The sequence below is a fragment of the Vombatus ursinus genome, unplaced genomic scaffold (assembly GCF_900497805.2).
Source record: "Vombatus ursinus unplaced genomic scaffold, bare-nosed wombat genome assembly UNPS02014798.1, whole genome shotgun sequence".
NCBI lineage: Eukaryota > Metazoa > Chordata > Mammalia > Diprotodontia > Vombatidae > Vombatus > Vombatus ursinus.
Genome location: NW_020954576.1, coordinates 65,896,610 through 65,919,705, shown reverse-complemented (window position 1 = coordinate 65,919,705; position 23,096 = coordinate 65,896,610). Strand labels below are relative to the sequence as shown.

The following is a 23,096-nucleotide window of genomic DNA, read 5'->3' as shown; positions in this document are numbered from 1 at the left end:
TTGCTGTCAGTTCCTTATTTTTTTTTTTTTTAAAATGAAACGTTGGGCGGCAGCTAGGTGGCGCAGTGGATAGAACACTGGCCCTGAAGTCAGGAGGACCTGAGTTCAAATCTGTCCTCAGACCAAACATTTGACACTTATTAGCTGTGTGACCCTGGGCAAGTCACTTAACCCCAATTGCCTAAAAAAAATTTTTTTTAAAAAATGAAACATTGTTTAAATCAAGTCGCTGTTGATTGTGAATGATGAAAACAAAGCCCCCCCATGTGAGAAGTGATTATCTTCAGAATATTAGTTCCTTTTGAATATTAAAAGATCTCTCTCTCTCTCTCTCTCTCACACACACACACACACACACACACACACGCACACGCACACACTTTCTCTTGCTTGTATGAGATGTGATTGTTTTCAGAATATTAGTTTCTTTGAATATTAAAAGGCAATTCTGACTGGATATCACAATTAACCATATGGGGACCTTGGAATTATACCGGGTATTTATAGCTGTAAGTTTGCCTACTTACTCTTAGGTCAAATGAAGATGAGATAGTTTTCTAATTTAGCCAGTGTTTTTCCATAATCTGAGGTGGCATCTTAAAATTTCTAAAGTGAAGGAACTTTTTTCATGTATTTTGTTTCAACAGATCAAAATTTTCACCAGTCCAGTCTATCTTACACACTACTGCCAAAAGAATTTTCCTTAAGCACAGATTTGATCTTGGGATCATCTTATTCAGCTAACTCAAGTGACTTCCTTTTGCCTCCAGAGTGCTCCTCCTACACAGCCTGGTCCCAGCCTGTCTTTCCAACGTCAGTGGACTTTACTCCCCTACCGTGCTCTAAGATCCAGCCAACTATCTTTCTCAATTCCTCATTAATATCTCCTCTCTCCATGGAAACATTGGTATTTCCATGCCCAGAGTCTACTTCCTTTTTATCTTTTTCTCATAGTGTCCCTCTTCCTTTAAGATGCATCTCTATCGCCATCTTCTACAAGAAGCCTTTTCCTATGCTTTCAACTATTGGTGTCCTCCCTCCCAAACTACCTTATATTTAATTATATTTACAGAACATATGTTTTATGTACTTTTTGTCTCCCTTATTAGAATGTAAGCTCATTGTGAGTGGTGATTGTTTCTTTGAATTTCTATCACCAGTGTATAGCACAGTGCTTAGCCCGAATAGGTGATTTGATACTTGTTGAATGGTATAAATTACAATTGCTTTTGATGCTTACTTATCCAGTGTCATTCTTGACTGTGTCCTTGCGTAAGTCTTCTATAGAGTCTACACAGTTTGCCAAAGTCCTTCCTCTAAGTTGGTCTGTATGCCTGACGTGTGTGTGTGTGTGTGTGTGCGTGTGTGTGTGCGTGCGCGTGTGTGTGTGAGAGAGAGAGAGAAAGACAGAGAAATAACTGGCTCACCTCTTTTTCTGACCATATATTTTCTGTGTATTAGCGCTTATACCACATTTTTCATATGTGCAGAATAACATTTTTATAGACCAAGGCAACTATCAAAATATAGGACCAACTACCTTATTTTAGGTACTAAGGCAATTAAACAAATGAAAATCTAAATGTAACTCTTTTGTCAAAGACTCCTAAGGCATGAAAGGTAATGTATATTTCGGAAGATTTTCATCTTCTGTCTACCCAGGAAACCTGGGAAGATCTCTGAGACTTCTCACTTGAAAGATTGCAGTTTACAGGACTGCAGAAGAAAGTTTTTTTTAATTAAAAAAAGGAAAGAAGGAAAAAATGGAAGTCCTTGATTTTATAACTATCAGGCTCAAAGATCACCTGTGTAAAATCCCAGTCACTTATAGTCCCCAGTATAGTTCTTTTCATTAATGTCTTTTATGGGTCTTGTCTTCGTCCACCCCTTAGTCTTTCCTTGAGCCCTGTGGCCCTCCTCCCCTCCCCAGATTCTAAGTCGGTTTTCTTTGGTTCACTGCTTCCTGGCTGCTATAGCTGATGGCTGTACTGGATCATAGAATCAGTGGTTTGGAGCTGGAAGGGATCTCCGAGGTCATCTGGTCAAACCTTCATTTTACATATGAGGAAACAGGTACAGAGAATTATGGGACTTATCCAAGATCACTCAGGTAGGAAGTAGGAGAACCTGGATTAGAATCTAGGTGCTAGATGCTAGGAGTCACTGTGCCGTGTTGTGGGATAGCTTTCTTTGTCCTTGGCTGCTTCTGGAGGATAGCTCTAGGTGTTTGTCTTGGCTGTTCTCTTTGACCACCACTTGGTGAAACCTTGGTTAGTTTCATATCTCACAGGGCAACTATCTTTCTGCGAGAGGAAGACAGACTCAAGAACTGTCATTCAGCTTAGTCTCCACTGATGGGACTATCTTCTTATGACTACTACCCTGGTTCAGACCCTCGTCACTTCTTGCATAGACCATTCCAATAGCCTCCTAATTGGTCGCCTTACTTTAAATCTTTCTCCTCTCCAATCCATTGTCCATGTAGCTACCAAAATGAATTCTTAAAGGACAGGTCTGACCCCTTCACTCCTGTACTCAGTAAGATAAAATATAAACTCCTTTTAATCCCCTTTCAAACCTGGCCCGAACATACTTTTTCATCCTTATTATAAATCATTCAGTCAGCAAGCATTTATTAAGCACCTATTGTGTGCTGGGCATACAAAAAAAAGGAAAGACGGGCCCTGACCACAGGGAACTCACAGTCTAATGGGGGAGACAACATGCCAATAACTGCACAAATAAGATACATAGAGGACAAAGTGGGTGTAATGTCAGAAGGAAGGCACTAAGTTTAAGAAGGACTGGGAAAAGGCCTCTATCAGGAGATGGAACTTTAGTTAAGACTAGAAGCCCAAGGAGCTAGGAAGTGGAGATGAGGAGGGATAGAAGTCCAAGTGTGGAGAGCAGCCGGTGACAAATTCCCAAAGTTGGGAGATGGAATGTTAAACATTGGTTAAACTTATGGATGAAGTTGTTATAGTCAGTGTTGATGTCATTTATTTCATTTCTTATTTTTTATTTTTAGTTATTGAAATAATTCAGGGTTAAGTCATTTAAATTGTATACTATGTCTTTTTCTCATTATTCTTTCTTTTTTAAAAAAATTAACTCTGATCCTTGGAGGAATTGATGTTTTTACTATACACAGACAGCTGACTCAGAGATAAATCCCACATCAGTGATAAGTGTTTTCCTACCTGTTAAAATATTTTATGTTTTATGGCATTATTTAGTGATTGCCATGACCATATTATATTTATGTATATTCATGATACAGGAATGTGAGGAGTTCATAATCTACAAGTCTTTGGCCTCTTTCTTTTCTTATACAACCATGTTTTCCCCTGTTTCTCCCCATTCTTACCTATTCCTACTTTTGTATTGAAGTCACCAAGTATCAGAGTGTGTATGGATGTGTGTGTATTTGATTTGGATGGTCTTATCAAGTACTTTGTAGAATTTCTTTACCATTTCATCTCATCAACTGACAGTGATTAAGTTGCAGCTGTTTTCATGGTAGTTAAAAAAAGACTTTACTTTATATTATGTGATGACCAAAAATCCGTTAAAATAATGCTTCTTGTTTCCTTTGGGGGGAAACATTTTGTGAACACATTTCTTTCCTTCAAAGGGTACTTGTGACCTATTCTTTAATTTGATTCTAATGTCCTTTTTTCCCCCCTCTAAAGTTTTGTTTATTATTCACCTCCTCCAGCAATGTGTACACTCATTGGTCATGGGACAAAAACCTTAGATTTAGAGTGCTGGCAGTCATTTTGGTCTCTTGATGGTCTAAAAATTACTGTGCAATCCATAACAACCTCCAACCCCTTTCCTTTCACTCTGCCACTATTACTGTAGAGTCAGAAAAGAGCCACATGGACTGAGTTTCATGGGTATCCATGGCTAGAAAAAAAATCATCATCAGGTGGTTATTTTACTGCTGATATGCTTGGTAGCGTGGTAGAACCTGCCAGAATTTAGTCTCTACTGGCTGAGCCTTTGAGAAGTCAGGGTTATCTACATATGGTGATGAAGTTTAAGATTTTTGGCTTTGTAGATTGTTTTGAAAAATACAATGAAAAAAATTCTGTTCTATTTTCTTTTCTTCATGTTTATTAAAAAAGGCTAGGCTATCTAGTTGACTGGGAACATTGTCTTAAATTAAGTATTGTTTTGAATAAGACCCATGAATTTAATTTGATGTATACGTTTTGTTCTTTGACTAATGTTTTCTATTTTCTTTGTCTCTATTATTTTTTAAAGGTTAATTTGATGAGACCATGCCCTTTCTGGGCAGAAGATGGCCAATGTTCTATAAAAGACTGTCATGTGGAACCCTGCCCAGAGGTATACAACCAAGTGGGAAATAAAGTATTGTCTTCCATATATAAAAAGCTCTACTTAGATATCAAAAAGCATCAGTCTTTGACATTATTTTTCTGTTAAAAGTTATGGATTTAGGCTGATCCATTATATAGTCTCTTTTATTTCCTTTTTCCCTCCTTGTTAAAAAAAAAAAAGGAAGAAAAATATTTATACTAGCTGGTTAGAATTAGGAGTGTAGTGTGTGTCCTTCAAACAGAAGCTAACTGCCTATCTAGGGATTTAAGTAATAATTTTGACTATGTTGATTTAAACTACGAAGTTAATATATTTTATATGCAAAAGAAAATAATTCAGTAGTGACATCTGGTTCTTAAATTCAATTCTGAAAAGAGATTTGGAATTGCTCGAGCATCCAAAATTTTTACTAAAGTACTAATATGCAAAGATAATTAAGAACAAATTTTAGAATTTGTCTTTCCTTATCTATCACAAGCAGGTAAATTCTTTCCCCTCAGCCTCTAATTAGCTAAAAGATATGGTCCTATCTCAGTTTTTCCTTTTTGTACTTTTTCTCTCAGACTTGGTTTATTTTCCATGAAAATAGGAAAAGGATATTAAGATGAGTATAAATATGGGGCGGGGGAGACAGAGAGACCTCTTAGAAAACTTATTGCCTCCTATTCTTTCCTCCAGAGTTATCTGGAAGACGCATTTTCAAGTTATTCATGTGTTTTTTTTAGTGTTCTTGTCTGCCTCCTCTTAAAAATAGATCCATGGTGGGATATTTCTTTTCAATATTTAGATATTTTAAAAATGTTTTAAAATACCGTTGGTAATTTAAATAGTTATGAAAATTTTGTTTTGATTCACTCAGTTTAGAAAATCATTTTATTGTTGCTTATTTTCACAATGTATCTAAGCCAGAATTTGCTTTTTGTGGTATAAAGAAAAATGGCCAGGCCTGAATAATTAAAAGTAACTTTATTTTGAAGTTTACATTCTGCTCTCTATTATTCACACTATTAGATAGCAGTGATACTGTGGATCATAGATTTAGAGCTTAGAAGCCATTGAGTCTGGTCCCCTTTGTTTTTCAAGTGAGGAAACTGAGGTACAGAGAGATTAAGGGCTTACTTAGGATCACACATTAAATGTCTGAGGCAGGTTTTGAACCTAGTCTGTGTGATTTTAAATCCAGTACCCTAGCTACTACATCATGCATAAAGCACACAGATAATCCAGAGATTTTATTTTAATTATTAGTTTCATCTTCCTCAAATGGATTAGGGATGATCAGAAGCCTAAATCCAGGTCTAAGAATCAGAGGATGCCATGGATCTTAATGCTTGGCATTATGATTTATTGATTTTTGCTATAAAACAAATTAGAATCCACAGGGCACTTTTTTTGGGTAGCTCTGTGATTCCATCAATCTAGGTACTTCAATCTACCTTTGCAGATTGTTACTTTACTACCTTTACTGATACTGTTAGATTCTTGTCCATAACTTTTCATAATTTTCCATAATACTGGATATCTTCTCATTGTTTTAGTATCTTGGAGGGACCAGCATATCATAGTGTGCATCTGTCATTCCTCGTTCTTGTTACTTGACTGACCTACCTCCTTTGCTTGTTTTAAAAGTTGTAATTCACTACTTTATCACGACAGAGGTTGCTCTGTGACCTCAAAGCCTTTGTCAGTAGAACAAAAAGTTATAGGTTTTGTAAGCTTTTAAGTATGGGCCTAGTGCCTGACTCTTTCTCTAGTCCAATTGGATATTTCTGTCTGTCATTTCTTTTTTAGTTAGGCACAGAGCAGCCGAGGGGTGAAAAAGATAGAGCACAGGGCCTGGAGTCAGGAAAACCAGAATTCAACTGTGGCCTCAGACACTAGATATGTTACCCTGGACAAGTCACTTATGTTTGCCTCAATTTTCCTCATCTGTAAAAGGAGGAAAATAATAGGACCCCCAGGATTGTTTTGAGGATTAAATGAGCTGATATTTGTAAAGTACTTATCATGTGATAAAACTTAAATGCTTGTTCCCTTGTCTTTCCCTTCCGTTCCTTTTCTTACCATTTGCTCTTGTCTGCAGAAGGTGTCACTAAGAGTTGCTCTCTATTACAACCTTTTTAGTTCTTTGTAACTGAGCCCAAGCTATGGTCAGTCTTTCTCTTAGCTCCCACATTGTCCAGAGAAGGACAAAACGATCTACTGATGAAAATCTTGTACTCATTGGGTTCACTGTATGTTATTTATCACAGAAGGAAAAGCTTTCATAGTTTTTTCTGTCTGAGAGGAAGTTCACTTCTCTAATTGCCACACTAAACTAGGGGTTCTTCTTTGAGGTTATTGGCCCTTTATGACCCTGCTCCGGCAGACTTTTGGTCTTACAAAAGCTTGCCTAGGGAACTGGCCTGTTCAACTTAAGGGAGTTCTCACACTTCAGGTTTAGGTATAGTGATTATAAACTTTCATATCCTTCCCTCTGAGACCTGAAAAGAGGAAACTAAGGGAACACCCAGGAGTTCTTAAAGTGCTCAGATTTCTCCCTCATTTTCTCCATATTTGTGGAGTCTGAAATTTCTTTATCTGATCGTAATCTGTCATTCCACCTCTCTCTCTGCCTTGCAGCTCTAAATCCTATTCTTCATGGTCACCATGACCTCCAAACCCAAACTGTGTTAACTGATTCCACCTTAAGTTTGTCACATAATTTCAGCTGAACCATCACTGCAGCAAAGCAATCCTTTTACACCTCCCTAATTGATTAACTATTCCATTCATCACGTTGGTTCTTCCAAAACTTTTATCCCTCCTTCAACTTTCCACAGCTCCTACTCCCCAGCCTTCTCAGCAAGAACCTTGCCTTCCCTGAAAAAATTTGGCATTTGCCAAGAGCTCTCCCTTCCTCATCTTGCTGCTGCTGCTGTTCAGTAATTTTTCAGTCATGACTGACTCTTTGTGACCCCTTTTGGGGTTTTCTTGGTAGAGATACTGGAATGGTTTGCCATTCCTTCTCTAGCTCATTTTACAAATGAGGAAACTGAGGCAAATAGGGTTAAGTGAGTAGCCCCGGGTCATATATCTAATAAGTGTCTGAGGCTAGATTTGACCTCAAGAAGATTAGTCTTCTGACTCCAGGCCTGGCACTCTATCTACTGCATCACCTAGCAGCCCTCATCATCTTATATCATCTAAATGCCTTCTGCCATTATCTCTTCCTTAACCCCAGTTTCACATGAAGAGGTAGCAGCTCTTCTTGCCAAGGAAAACCTTTCTATATGCACAAGCGATTTTGTTCCATCCCTTCTTCTCCAGCAGATTGCCCGTTTTATCATCACAACCCTCACTTAACTTTAATCTCTCTTTGTCTACTGGCTGTTTCCTTACTGCCTATAAACATGCTGACTATAGGAAATGAACATTTACTAAGTTCCTACTATGTGCCAGGTGCTGTGCTAAAGTGGTTACTTACATTATCTCATTTGATCCTTGCATCAAATCTGGGAAATAGATGCTGTTATCCCCATTTTACAGTTGAGGCAACTGAGGCAACCAGAAATTTATTTACTCTGCCAGGGTCACACAGCTAATAAGTATCTAAGGCCAGATTGTAACTCAGGTCTTCCTGACTTCAGGCCCAGTTCTCTGTCTTACGAACCACCCAGTTACCTGGGGATGCTTCCAGGCAGAATAATAACTTTCTCTGTGAAGTTGCTCCTTGGTGGTCATGGGGGCTGAGGTATTCCTCAGTGGTGACCCTGGATGGTTGCATTAGATCTCTCTTTAATAGTGTGAGAGAATGTCTGGGTATACTGGGTAATTTGAGAAAAAGTTACTTAGAGCTTCTCAGTCTTGGCTTTCGGTAAACTTTCCTAAGCTCCCCATTCTGTATGCAACAAAATACAGTCTAATTCTACCATGCATGTTCACATAAGAAATAGAGACTAATTGCAATTAGATAACATTTCTTTACCAAATATTCCCTATAGTCCCTTGACAAGATTCACTGCACACATTCCTTTCCCCACCCCATGTATCCATACCTAAAACTAGGAACTTCTGTTTTAAGTGATGATGGAAGGATTAGAGAATTCATTTAGGTCACAGAGTTCAGAAACTGTCCTTAGCTTTTTGATTTGGAGGGAGTTTGTCTGAAATTAGTAGGATACTTTTCCCTCTGATTCTAAGGATCTAGTCAGTTTTCTTTGAAGATTTCTTGAGATATATATAGGCTCTATTTTTGGTCGTGTTTTCAAGTAGTCCAATGAAATAGTTTTCCTTTTTTTTTTTTTTCTTTTCAGTCTTTTGACTTTGTTCTACTCTTTCTTGTTGTCTCAAAAGGTCATTGGTTTCTCTTTGGCCCATTCTAATATTGAAGGAGTTTGTTGCTTGGGCAAAGTTTTGAACCTCTTCTACCAACCTGTTAATTCGCTTTCCAGTTCTTTCTTCCATGGCTTTCATGTCTTTTCCAGTTTTTTCTAGCCCTCTCATTTCTTCTTTCATTTATAAAAATCTTTAACAACAACAACAACAAAACCCTCTTGTTTCATCTCTTCCTGGAATTTTAGTTGATTTTGTGTCCAGTCTGTATTTTTCTTTAAGGCTTTGCTTATAGATGTTTTGGAGTTATTCACTTCTTTTGGTTTGTGTCCTGAGCATACCTGTCACTATAATACTTTTTTATGGTGAGACTTTTTTAATTTGCTCATTCTTCTTGCATCCTTCCTGATTGCTGCCCCCCTGGTCTGAGCTCTATCAGTTCTTCACTTAGCTTTGGATCTGAGCAATAGTAGACGGGTGCTGGATTCAGCTACTATCAGCCATCTGGAAGGCTCTGGTGGTTCAGAGGGACAAAATTATAGGCTTTTCTTTCATTTGGGGTATTCCTCTGCAGGCTTAATTCCAACTGGACTAGAAGCTGGAAGTGAGACCCTGTTTTATATCTCCAGTTAGAGCTACACTGCTGCTTGATTGCTTCTAAATTTGTCCCTCTTATGGTATACCTCTTAGGGCCTGTGACCCCACCCTACCACCCATTGTCATGCATGGGCATAGGTCCTCTCCTCATTCCATGCTGGAGCTGTGACCCAGGACAGGTAGTGGGCAGTAAAGCTGCCACATGGCACCTGTTCTCATGCCCTGCTCACGTTGTCTTGATACAGGTCTGGGCCTCCTCTTGAAGGCCTCTCAGGGGCTTTTCCCTTGAGCTGGAGTGTTCTGCCAAGCTCCATACTCCTGACAAGATTCCCCCCCCCCCCATCATCAGTATCCCCAGACCTCTCTGTCTTTCTGTGCCGTCCTGGGCTTGAAAAATGACTCACTGGTAACTTTATCTTGGATTTCCCCTCGGAGATTTAATCTGGTGCATTTACTACATCTCTTTGGAGGAGTTTGGAGGATGAACTTGCTGTACTTGTCATCTCGACAGCATATAATTTAGCTAAAAGTGACTATATTTGAAAAATTAGTTATAATTCATAGTTCTGTTCATTTGGTATTAAAAACTCATAATAGCTTTATGAAGAAATCTTGGAACTGAATTTGATCCAGTTTTCTTAATTTTTTCTTTTTTCTTTATATAGTTTGCTTATTTAGTTAGTAAATTATAACTTTGTTTGACAAATTACTAAGTTGAGACCATCAATACCAACTAATATAATTAATTTCTTATAGCAGAAAAACATACCTAGCAATAAAATAAGTATAAATAAAAATTGAACAGGTAGCATGTCTTCCTGGAAAAAGAGCCAATCGCAGGGTCAGAAAGACGTTGGCTCAAATTCTGCCTCTGATACATGTTAACTGGGTGATCCTGACCAAGCCACTTAACCTCTTAGTAACTCAGATAACTCTCTAAGACTATAAGTTGCACAATAGTAGCTTATCTCTATTGGTAGAGGGAGTTTCTTCACTGAGAGTTCCCACACTCACAAAATAATAGGTCCAAACAAAAAAAAAATAAGAAACTTTCAGCTCCTTTAGATTTCCAATATGTTTAGAGGGTAGTTTAAATAACCCCACCTTTTGGTAAGAAACTTAATATTTATAAATAAAGCTAATTTAAGTTCAAGTAGTTAAAATATGAGAATGGCAGCCTACTAGAAAGAACTTGAGGCACTAAATTAGAATACCTGGTCTCACTGTGACTACTTTATGCCCTTAAGTGTGTCATTTACATACCTATCTAACTTGCATATTGCTAAATGAGAAACTATACATGTTACTTTCTGCTTCAGGAGATGACAGAACACCATAAGAACTTTAATCTCTCCATTGAAGAAAGGAGCTTTGTGAACTTAGGACCAGATAATATTGATAATGTGAACCAAATATATTTTTTGAAAATATATAATAAATTAATATACTGCTTTTTTTTTTCTTTTTAAGAGCAAAGTTCCAATGGGAATTAAAGCTGGGAGTTCTAATAAGGTGAGTGATTTTTTTTTTTCTCTGAACTGATCCAGTTTTTTTCATTGAGTAAATCTTTCACTTATTTACTTATCTTAATAGTGACAACTTTTGGAATTTACAAAGTTAATGGACAGTAGAGAGAAATTTTGCTTCATATTCCTGTTATATCTCAAAGGGACTGACACATACAAAGTAAAGGATTTCAGCAAGAGTAATTCCGTTGGAGTAAAAGCAGGGACTCACCTGAGCTCTCCCCCCATACCCCTCTAAACATCTTTAATGGCTCTAAACAAATTATAGAGCTGCAGAACCCACAAAAAGACAGAGTGAAACAATTTTCCAGCCCAAGAAAACTTAGAAAGTTGGCAAGAAAAGTCTGTGGCTCCAGGATGAGAGAGGAGCGCTGACTGATGCAGGCCATCAAAATACAGAGCAGGCCCCAGTGAACCATGAGGAGGCCTCAGTGTGACTGAAGCAGGGGCAGCAGTGACAGTTTCCATATCTCTCAACCCACAGATGGTAAGGGATCAGAAATGGGTCAGAAGGAGATTTACAGGGGTCCCTTTGCTGGCACCAGGGGCAGGACTCTGTTGCATTGCTTATACTTGGTTCTGGGTTGCAGTCCTTTGTCTTAGTCCCAGCCCACAACAGAGCTGGTGGCCACCGGGGAGCAGGGACTCTGGTTACAGTTCCAGGGTTCAAAAGAGTGCTTGTGGTTGCTCACAAACCAGTGCACAGTACAGGAGAATAGTAAACACATCTCTCTCTAGATCCATACCACCTTGGAAGAACCAAAAACTTATAGGTTCCCAGAATCGCCTCTGAAAAACAGCTGCACAAAAAATTTGAAGCTTGCGATAGCGCCTCCTCCACTTGGGAAGCAGGGTCCCACTTGAGCAAAGAGTTAGAAGTCAAGAAATAGGCTAGAAAATGAGCAAATGACAGAAAACAATTCTGACCATGGAAGGTTACTGTGATGACAAGGAAGATCAAAACACACTCTGAAGAAGACAAGAAAGTCTAAATTCATATATCCAAAGCCTCAAAGAAAAATATGAATTGGTCTCAAGTCTTGGAAAAGCTCAAAAAGGATTTTAAAAATGAAGTATGAGAAGTAGAGGAAAAATTGGGAAGGGAAATGAGAGTGATACAAGGAAGTGATGAAAAAAGTTAACAGCTTGGTAAAGGAGGCACAAAAAAATACTGAAGAAAATAACACCTTAAAAAACAGAATAGGCTAAATGGTAAAAGAGGTACAAAAATACAATGAAAAGAAGAATACCTTGAAAAACAGAATTGGACAAATGGAAAAAGATATATTCACTAAAGAGAACAACTCCTTAAAAAGTAGAATTGGAAATGGAGATACAAAAGCTCACTGAAGAAAATAATTCCTTAAAAGTTAGAATTGGGCAAGTGAAAGTTAATGACTTTATGAGACATCAAGAAACAAATAAAATCAAAAGAATGAAAAAAATAGAAGAAAATGTGAAATCTCTTTGGAAAAACACTTGACCTGGAAAATAAATCCAGGAGAGATAATTTAAGAAATATTGGACTACCAAAAGTCATGATATAAAAAAGGAGCCTAGACATCATCTTTCAAGAAATTATCAAGAAAAATTGCCCTGATATTCTAGAAACAGAGGGTAAAATAGAAGTAGAATCCATCAATCACCTCGTGAAAGAGATCCCAAAATGAAAACTCCCAGGAATATTATAGCCAAATTCCAGATCTCCCAGATCAAGGAGAAAATACTGAAAGCAGACAAAAAGAAACAATTCAAATATTGTAGAGCCACAGTCAGGATAACACAAGATTTAACAGTTTCTATATTAAAGGATCAGATGACTTGGCATATGATATTCCGGGGGCCAAAGGAGCTAAGATTACAACTAAGAATTACCTACCCAGCAAATTGAGTATAATCCTTTGGGAAAAAATGAAAATTCAATGAAATAGAGGACTTATAAGCATTCCTGATGAAAAGACCAGAACTGAATAGAAAATTCCACTTTCAAATATAAGATGCAAAAGAAGCATAAAAAGGTAAACAGGAAAGAGAAATCATAAGCAATTTGATAAAGTTAAACTGTTTATATTCCTGCATGGGAAAATGATATTTATAACTCCTAAAAACTTTCTCATTATTAGGGCAGTTAGAAGGAGTATATACATAGACAGAAAACAGGTGTGAGTTGAATGTGATGGTAGAAATCTCTAAAAAAAATTAAGGGATGAGAGAGAAAAATGCACTGGGAGAAGGGGAAAGGGAGAGGCAGAATGGGATAAATTATCTGACGTAAGAGGTCTGAAAGAGATTTTATAGTGGAGGGGGAAAATGGGGAAAGAGGGAGGGGAGCACATGAACGTTACTCTGATCTGAATTGACTCAAAGAGGGAATAATATACATACTCATTGTAAATCTTTCTTACCATACAGGAAAGTAGGAAGGGAAGGGAATAAGAGAAAGGGGTAGGGGCAGGCTGATAGAAAGGAGGGGAGTTTGGGGGAGGTAAAAGTCAGAAGGAAAACACTTTTGAGAATGGACAAGGTAAAAGGAGGGAGAGTAGGATAAACAGAGGGAAAATAGGATGGAGGGAAATACGTAGTTGGTAATCATTACTGTAAAAAAAAATTTTTATGGTGAGTTTCTCTGATACAGACTTCATTTCTCAAACATATAGAAAACTGAGTCAAATTTATAGAAATAAGAGCCATTCCTCAACTGATAAATGGTCAAAGGATATGAACAGGCAGCTTTCAGATGAAGAAATTAAAGCTATCATCATATAAAAATGCTCTAAATCTTTATTGATGAGAGAAATGCAAATTAAAACAACTCTGAGCTATTACCTCACACCTGTCAGATTGGCTAATGTGACAGAAAAGAAAATGACAAATGGTAGAGGGGATGTGGGAAAATTAAAAGCTAATTTACTATTGGTGAAGTTGTATAATGATTTCAGCCATTCTGGAGAGCAATTTGGAACTATGCCCATAGGTCTATAAATCATGCATACCCTTTGACCAAGCAATACCACTACTAGGTCAGTATCGCAAAGAAATAAAAACAAAAAGGAAAAGAACCTATGTGTACAAAAATATTTAAAGCAGCTCTTTTAGTGGTGGCAAAGAATTGGGAATTGGGGGGTTGTCCATTAATTAGGGAATGGCTGAATAAGTTGTATATGATTGTGATGAAATGCTGTTGTGCTTTAAGAAATGATGAGCACGCTGTTTTCAGAAAAACATGGAAAGACTTAGGTGAACTGATACAAAGTGAAATGAGCAGAACCAGGAGAACATTGTACACAATAATAGCAATATTGTATCATCATCTACTGTGAATAACTTGGCTCTTCTCAGCAATATGGTGATTCAAGACAGTTCTGAAGGACATAGTGATGAAAGGTGCTATCCATCTCCAGAGAAGAAGCTGGTAGAGCCTGAATGCAGACCAAAGATACTTTTTCTTTACTTCTTAAAATTTTTCTTGGGTTTTTTTTTCTCTGTTTTCTTTCACAGAATGACTTACGTGGAAATGTGTTTTGTGTGACTACACATGTAAAACCAATGTCAAATTGCTTGCCTTCTCAATGCAGGGGGAAGGGGATGAGGGGAGAGAATTTGGAACTCAGAATTTAGGGGAAAAAAAGATTAAAAAGAGTAATTCTGTCCCCCAAAACTCCTTTTAAGCAATGGTCATATTTAGTGGAAATAATGTGCTGTTTGCCTTATTTCCTTAAATGGTATAAGCTTTTTGAAGTTACTAAGGCTTGACTTTCTGGTACCCCTTGAAAGAATTACTGTTCTTTGTGGAACTCAGTGCTATCCACCTTGTCACTGGAAAACATTGGACACTTTGCCAACTCAGTAGGTAACCCCTGTCATCCAGTTGTAGTCTAGTCTTCCATTGCAATTAATCAACCTGTTATTTCCAAGGTAAAGTTGTAATTAGTCGTAACTAGTTGTCAGTATCTTTTGAGCAAGATACTCTTCAAATGGATGTAATGTATAGATTTTCTGAGAATTTCTAAATATTTACTTCTTTTCTACTTTCCACATGGATTACCTAGTTTGCGGGCATTCAGTTTTCTTTTTTTCCCCTCAAAGTTGAATGTCCTCCACCCAAACCTCTGTAATGTGAACATTTACTTTTAAAATTGGGCCATTGGGGGCAGCTAGGTGGCGCAGTAGATAGAGCACAGGCCCTGAAGTCAGGAGGACCTGAGTTCAAATTCGGCCTCACACCAAACACTTGACACGTACTAGCTGTGTGACCCAGGGCAAGTCACTTAACCCCAATTGCCTCACCAAAAAATAAATAAATAAAATAAAATAAAATAAAATTGGGCCAGAACTCTATCAGCTCACAGGATTAGCAAGATAAATCTGTACTTTGTCAGGTTATATTCTCTTGCAGGCATGTTATGATTAACTTTGTTCTGAGATTTTCTTGTAGAATGATACTAAACTCGGTCCCATAATTCTGTACACTGGGAAACTTATTCTGCTTGAATACATTTTAAATTTGTTTAAAAATGTTGAGTAATAATTATTGCTAAATTTACCCATGGATTTCATTGCAGTATTCAAAAGCAGCAAATACCACCAAAGAAATAGAAGACTGTGAACAAGCTAATAAGCTGGGAGCAGTTAACAGCACATTAAGGCAAGTTGTATTTTAAGTAGCATTACTTTTTATATCAGTAATCTGTTTTTTCTTGTGATGTATTCAAGAATTTTTGTCAAGGTCTAATTAAGGTTCCCGTTAAAGTGCCAACTAACACTTAAGAATGGAAGGAGAGACAGGTGGCGCAGTGGATAGAGCATCAAGCCTGGAGTCAAGAGGACCTGAGTTCAAATTTGGCCTCAGACCAGACACTTGACACTTACTAGCTGTGTGACCCAGGGCAAGTCACTTAACCCTGATTGCCTCACCAAAAAAGAAAAAAGAATGGTAGAAGAGGTTACAACATATCTAATAACAGCTTCCTTTGATTTGCTTGTGTGTATTTATGTGTGACGTACACATGTACATGCTGTTTTGACTAAAGTATGAATTCTAACTTTGGGTTGTTTGGATGTTTGGATTAGCTGAAAAGGTCCAAAGATAGCCGGGAGGAGCCTGCCAGTTTCACTGGGACCAGTAGGTGGCAGCAGTAGCCTAGTTCAAAGGTCTCTTCTCGTCAGTGGCTAGAGAGGCCTACCAGATTAGAAGAGTCCTCAATTCACAAATTGGCAAGTTAGCAAGAGACCTTTAGCAGGTAAAAAGGAAGAAAAAACTAGTAAATAAGTGTTAAATTCTGAGGCATTAAGTCACTGGAATTGAGGATTGGCAGATCAACAAAACAAACAGAACAATCAAAAAGCATTTAAGTACCTGCTGTGTGTGCCAGGCAGTGTGATGGGGACCAGAGTATGATGAGAGTAGGAGACCAATTAGGATGCTGTTGCAGTAAGCTGATGAGAGATAATGAGGGCCTAAACAAATGCAGTAGTTGTCAATGGGCAGAAGGGGTCAGAGGTAAAAACAACTGATTTGACAACTGATTGGATATATTAGGTAAGGAAGCTCAAGCAGTCGAGGATAATGATGTGGTGATAAACCTGGGAGACTGGAAGGGTGACATCCATATATTTATTAAGCACCTGGGAAGTGCCAGGCATTAGATACTATCAGGTGTCACATATTAGGTATGAAGGCTCCAAATACAAAGAATCTCTACTCTAAATGAACTTAGATTCTAATGGGATAGGTAAGTACATTTAAACATATATACAGCATAAATATAAAGTTAATAAATACAAATATATATGAAGTGCTTGTATACCAGGTGGTTTTGGAGGGAGAACAACAGCAGTCAGGGTCAGGAAAGGCTTTATGCAAAATCATGATCCTTTAAGATGAATCTTAAAGGAAAAGTTGGATGCTGAAGCATAGGTAAGGAGAGAGTGCATTCCAGGTGTGGAGGACAGCAGTAGGAACAAAGGCAGGTAGATGGGAGACAGAATGTCACAAATGAAGAGTAGAGAAGAACAGTTTGGCGAGGTTGTAGAATGTGGTAGAAGTAAATAATGTCCATTAAGATTGGAAAGGTAGGTTAAGACCAGGTTGTGTAGAGTCTTAACAGCTAGATAGAGGAGTTTATATTTTATCTTAGAGGCAATTAAGAATCCACTCAAGTTTGTTCTGTAGGATAGTCACATCTGTTTGTAGATTGGATTAGTGGGGTCAGATTTTAGGCAGAGAAACCAATTAGGAGGCTGGTGCACTAATGAGAGATTATAAGGGCTTGAACTAAATTGGCTGCTATGTGAGTAGAGAGAAGGGTTTGGAGACAGGAGAATGTTGTGAAGGTACAAACAGCAAGATTTGGCAATTGATTGGATATGTGGAGTGAGGGAGAACGAGGATTATGCTACTGGGAGAATGATGGTACCATCAATAGAAACAGGGAAGTTTGGAAAAGTTGAACATTTGGGGGCAAAAATAATGGGTTCAGTTTTCAACTTCTTAGAATCTTAAGAATCTTAAACATCTTAAGATGTTTGTGGCACATCTATTTTTGAAGTGTGTAATAGATAACTAGTAATGAAAGGGATTGAAGCCCAGGGGAGAGACTGGGGCTGGATATATAGGCCTTTGAGCGATCTGCCTAAACATATGGGAGCCTTTGAGTATAGAATCTCTACAGCAGAAGAAGAGGGCCTAGGATAAAACCCTAGGGAATACTCACATTTAGGGTTCAAGGTTGATGAGCCAGAAAAGAAGACTGAGGACTAGAAAGGTAGGTAGGAATTGTGCATGTATGTATATGGTAAAATGAAGTCTGCCAATTAAAGTGAATTATTATTTGATTTATATCAGTGATATTTTTATTACAGCTCTTTACGAGAAGTTTTCTTTATATTATAAAAGTTTTTTTACTATATTTTCATGTAAAATACATTATTCACTATTTTATATTCACTATTCATTTATTTATTCACCATATTATTATTATTACCCAAGTTTATCACAGGCCAACTAATGGATGAATTTGTAGCTTGAAATTGCCTTTTTAAAATTATACTCAAAAATCTGATTGAGAGACAAGGAAAATTTCAAATCTAAATTATTTTTCTTTTGATTTCTTCCCTGTAGTATTCAAAGTAAAGAAGCTTTCATTGATTGGGCAAGATACGATGATTCACAGGACCACTTTTGTGAACTTGATGGTAATAAAATACGCCTGTTTAAGTTATGTCAAATTTAATTTTCACTTTAGAAAGTAAGTGATTAAAAGGAGGAGGGGTCATATGGTGAAGTGGATAAAGAACTGTTCTTGGAGCCAGGAAAACTTGGATTCAAGTCTCACCTTTGATCCATAATGGCTCATTTACCCTGAAAAGTAACTTTACCTCTCATCGCCCTAGGTAGGTCTCTTAAGACAGTAAACTTTTAAGAAGGTGCCAGCCTGCATTGCTAAAGAGGTTTTCTTCATTTGGCTCTTCCCTGTATCAGTGAAATCAGCTATAGTCCCTGTCCACATCCCCTAAAGCAGAGGTGTCAAACTCAGTGCAAGCTCAGTGATGCCTGAACCTAGGTGAAATTTAATTGGGAAATATGTAACAAAATAAGTAAAAATAAAATACAAGGTATTTTAAATAAAAATATACTTTAAATCCACATTATGTGGATTCAGCCTTCAGAAAACAGTATAGTCTGTCCTTTCTTCCAGAGTTTCCTGAAGGGTAAAAGGAAACTGAAATTCAATTTTTTTCATTTTGGCGTAAGGAGAAAATCACTTCATTCTGTCAGTGTGAGGAGGAAAAATCGGTAACATTTGTCATTGGTTTTATTTGAAATTGAACATTTACATAAGTTCAAATTATAGTCTTCTAGCAAAAGTTATCTGTTTAGTGAATAAGCCCAAAGATAGAGAGGCAAATTTTAATAACAGCAATGATAAATTTTTATTAAGTATCTAGTGTGCATAGGTCACACAGACTAATCATTTCCAGACTACCTATTCAGGCATGTGTACATTTAAGGGAGAAAAATCTAAAAATTATAATATATACATATAAATATGAAAAATTGAGGTAGATTCTGCCTCTCATAAATCTTTTCAGTTGTATGTATTCTTAAAATTTATGAACTTATTTTTAAAATCCCTAGTAGTAGAAGGGAATATTATACAATTAAAAAGAATAACATAATTTTCAGAGGAAAATAGTGACTTCTTTCCTTATCATTAAGTTATGCTAATTCATAAGTATGCTTCTATATCACAGTTGTTCATATTCTGCTACTGTTGTGGTCTGAGAGGTTGAGATCCCCCCAAAGACTGGAGTACAGGATGGGGTTGTCTGGAATGAATTCACATACTCAAGCATTCTTTAAGTCAAGGTGGCAAAGATTTATTGTTATGCTTTTCAGCGGGCAAGGATTCTTAAGGAACCTGCAAGAGACTGAGGATAGAGCTAGGGTTTATATGGAAAAGGGCATGGGAAAGGAATGCCAGAGATACAGATTAGGTAATCCAAAGGTCCAGATGTCTTTGGGAGCTATGGATGGGAAAGCACAGGGAGTATACCAGACAGGGAGGGAGATATCAGAGGTATGGATCTTGGGAGTCTGGCAGGAGGAAGAGTCCTTGGGCCAGCCAAGGACAAAACTCCTTGGACTGGGCAAGGCACCCCTTTCTCTCTGTCTTGACGAGAGAATGCTCTGCAACAAGGGAAAGCTTTCTCACAAGAAGGAGCTTATTAAGGAATTGGGAGGCTTCCAGAGACATGATCTGAGAGCTGGGGCCTGAGCAGCCCAGCACTCTCTCACCCAGCTTTGTGTAGCTGCACCTGGGAGAGAGATAAGGGTCTTGCTGGGGCCCACACATGAGTAATTGCTAGGCACAGTGACCTTGGGCTGGGGAATGATTGTCAGAGATGGTGTTTCTGAGACTAGGGAGAAATTGGGGTCCAAGTAAAGCACAAGCACCCAAGCACCCCATCACTACTATTTCTTGGGGCTATTATTTTAAACATTTACCTTCCCTTTAACGTAGTGATACTAAGTTTTAAACAAGAGATGAGATGAGATTTATAATCCAGAATTATTTCCTTTTCAGACGAGAGATCTCCAGCCGCCCAGTATGTGGACCTATTGCTAAACCCAGAGCGTTACACGGGATACAAAGGGCCGTCTGCGTGGAGAGTGTGGAATAGCATCTATGAAGAAAATTGTTTCAAGTAATGGTCAAGGGATGAGAAGGGAGGGTAGTTATTTGTATGTGTATGTGTTTTGAAAACAGTACTTTATGCTCTCCAAAACTCATTTTCTTTCTTTCTTCCAGGCCTCGATCTGTGTATCGTCCTTTGAATCCACTGGCACCCAGCTGGGGTGGGTTTTTAAAAATATCTGCATCTATATACTTAGGGCTACTTTCAAAACCTTTTTATACAGCTAATCTTCCCTTGAATTTTATGTTGTCCGTATATGCATTAAGTATACACTTTTTGTTATAAATTTATAGTAAATTTCACCACATAATTTATATAGAATAAAAACTGGATCTATAAGTTAAAAAAATCATCAGAGGTCAAATTTGTTTCATAGCAAAGTATCTTGAAAAAACTTTATAGGAATATGGTTCTTAAAGATCCATTTACAAAACTGAAAATCCTAAACATAGAATGTTAAACATTTTTTTCTTTCTAATAACTCTGGTATTAGCCAATTTCCAGGCTACTTGAATTAACTAATGTTTTGTTTCCATTTTGAGTAGACTTTGCACAGAGCAAGTGTTATCACTTGGTCACTGGTTTGGGACAATTAGAGCTATCGCTGGCTCATCAATTCCACTTATTCTTAGTCCTAAGAATTCATAGAAAATAAGGTTGGTTGCAGGCTTGTTGTAAAGGTTTAGGTACAGTTATGTCTGAGACAACTGTTCCCAGCATAGGCCTGTACTGGGAAAAGCCTGAGCCCTCAGAACAATTCTAGAATTTACGTCTGCTACTGATTTTTTTTCCATTGGGAATTAAACTCAACTTTCTTGGGACTGTCCTATATTTTTTCCATTGTAAGCAGTCTGACTTCCATTCACTCCTGTTCTTCACAGTTGTTTCTTTTTGTGTCTTCAGAATTTAGTTCTTGAGAGTTTGTTATCTCCACTGAATTTATAGCTCTAATAGAACTTTAAACCAAAGATTCCTAGGTATAGATAGAGACTACCTTATATTCTCTATAATGCCACCCTCCTTTATATCAAGCTTTGCATTGTAGTCGTTAAGTATGTTGATCTAATTTAGAAGGTTGCCTTATAATATTTCTACCTCCTCACTCCCTGCAAAGGTTTTTGGTTTTATTTCATTTTGGCAAATGCTTATCGCAAGTTAAGGTTAGCAGCTCTGCCAAATCCTTTATTTCCCTCTCCATGTAGAACCTATGAGTCATTTTTCCATTCAGCTGCAACTTAACTTTTGTTTCCTGGTTTCATTTATGATAAAAGTATCAAGATTGATACGATTCAGTTCTCCAATAGTTGTGGCCCTTCAATGATTGGATAAGGATTTCACACATAGTAATAAAATAATAATAGCTATCATTTACATAGCACCTTAAGGTTTGCAAAGTGCTTTACAAATGTTATATTTTTATCCTTAACCCTGGGATGTAGGAACTGTTATCTACATTTTTACAGATGAAGAAACTGAGGCAGGTAGAGGTTGAGTGACCTGTTCAGGGACATATCTAGGAAATGTCTGAGGCCAGATTTGAACCTTGGACTTCATGACTCCTGGCCCAGTAACCTATAGCTGACATAACATAGCAACTGTTGTTAAATTTTATAGATGATCTACAAACTGGGTAGTTCTTAGCACCTTCTGCTCCTTTTCTCTTGTTGCTTCTATTGCAGAAGCAGCAGTTGCCACCACAAGACTAAGTGCTGTTTTGTATTTATTATATGTTAAAACGAATGATTCTTAGCACTTTCTTCTCCTCATAATACTCTGCCACGGTCATGGAGAAGATGCCACAACAGGACCAAATTGTAGTTTGTTATCTTCCTCTGTTTCATGAGATACCATGAAAAAAGAATTCCTCAAGTGACCATCCTGTTCTTTGCCTAGCTAGGTCCTGTTGTGGTGACTCTATAAGAAAATTTAGTCCATACGATATGACTTCAAAATATTTTTACTCATACAATATAGACCATGCACATGATTGGTATACATGTTGTATTCCCCCTACTGGGTAAACTCTTTGAGGAAAGGGACTCTTAGATTTTTGTTTGTATCCCCAGCAGTTCCCCAGCAGGGAATATAGTATGCCCTTAATAATGCTATTTACTTAATGTATTCATGTTATAGATTAAATTTTATTCATTGGACTCTTCTCATAGTACCTCAGGATAAACAATTCATGTTCAGGGTGTCTTATTTACTTTGTGCTATATCCAAAGTAATTAGCATAGCATACTATAGTATGTGTTTTGTTTCCCATACTTAATGTGTATAGAAAGAGTTTTTTGAATTATTTTGAAATACTTTTCATGTTTTGAAATAACTACTGTTATTTTTTTCTCCAGGAAAGGATGATGGTAAGTTAAAATTTGATATTTTAAGAAATGAAAATATTTGGAGCTACAGCTGATAGAGAATTCTTTCAAATGGCTAAATTTTGACAACTTTTAATTTATACATTTTACCTAAGAGAAGATATTCTTTTTTTTTAAAGCATTTTTTTGGTTCTGAAATTAGACTGTATATAAAAGAGAGCCTAACAAACACTAAGCTTCAGTTTTTCTGTCTAAATCACGTTCTTAGTTTTGTCAGCGAATGTATATGTATGCATGCATGTATATGCACACACATTTATTTGTTGTTTAGTTGTTTCAGTCATGTCCAACTCTTCATGACCACCTTTTTGGGGTTTTCTTGGCAAAGATACTAGAGTGGTTTGCCATTTTCTTCTCTAGCTTATCTTACAGATGAGGGGAACTGAGGCAAACAGGGTTAAGTGACTTGCCCAGGGTCACACAGCTACTAAGTGTCTGAGGCCAGATTTGAATTCAGGAAGATGAAACCTGACACTCTATGCATTGCTATGCACTGCACCACCTAGCATCCATATAAATATAGATACAGATATAGGTATAGGTGTATGCATACACATACATACATGTATGTATGTATATGCATATATATTATATGTATAATCAATGTACATGATATTTTTTATACTCTCATTGTTAGGTAACTGCTTATTAATAAGTAAAGAATTTTTTCAACACAACAAAATCAGGATTCTAAGTACAATATAAAGCTATCCTGTTAAATTTGGGTTATAAA

At 37.3% G+C, this 23,096-nt stretch overlaps 1 protein-coding gene across 1 annotated transcript in view; it reads left to right on the top strand.

The window, feature by feature from the left end:
- Positions 1–23,096, top strand: part of LOC114049990 (ERO1-like protein beta) — a 61,655-nt gene that overhangs the window by 18,473 nt on the left and 20,086 nt on the right. The window contains exons 3-9 of the mRNA XM_027871484.1: positions 4,270–4,353; positions 10,729–10,770; positions 15,347–15,429; positions 17,905–17,978; positions 19,871–19,991; positions 20,096–20,142; positions 22,334–22,345. Of these exons, the coding sequence (XP_027727285.1) occupies positions 4,270–4,353; positions 10,729–10,770; positions 15,347–15,429; positions 17,905–17,978; positions 19,871–19,991; positions 20,096–20,142; positions 22,334–22,345 (463 nt within the window). The remainder of the gene's footprint in view (positions 1–4,269; positions 4,354–10,728; positions 10,771–15,346; positions 15,430–17,904; positions 17,979–19,870; positions 19,992–20,095; positions 20,143–22,333; positions 22,346–23,096) is intronic.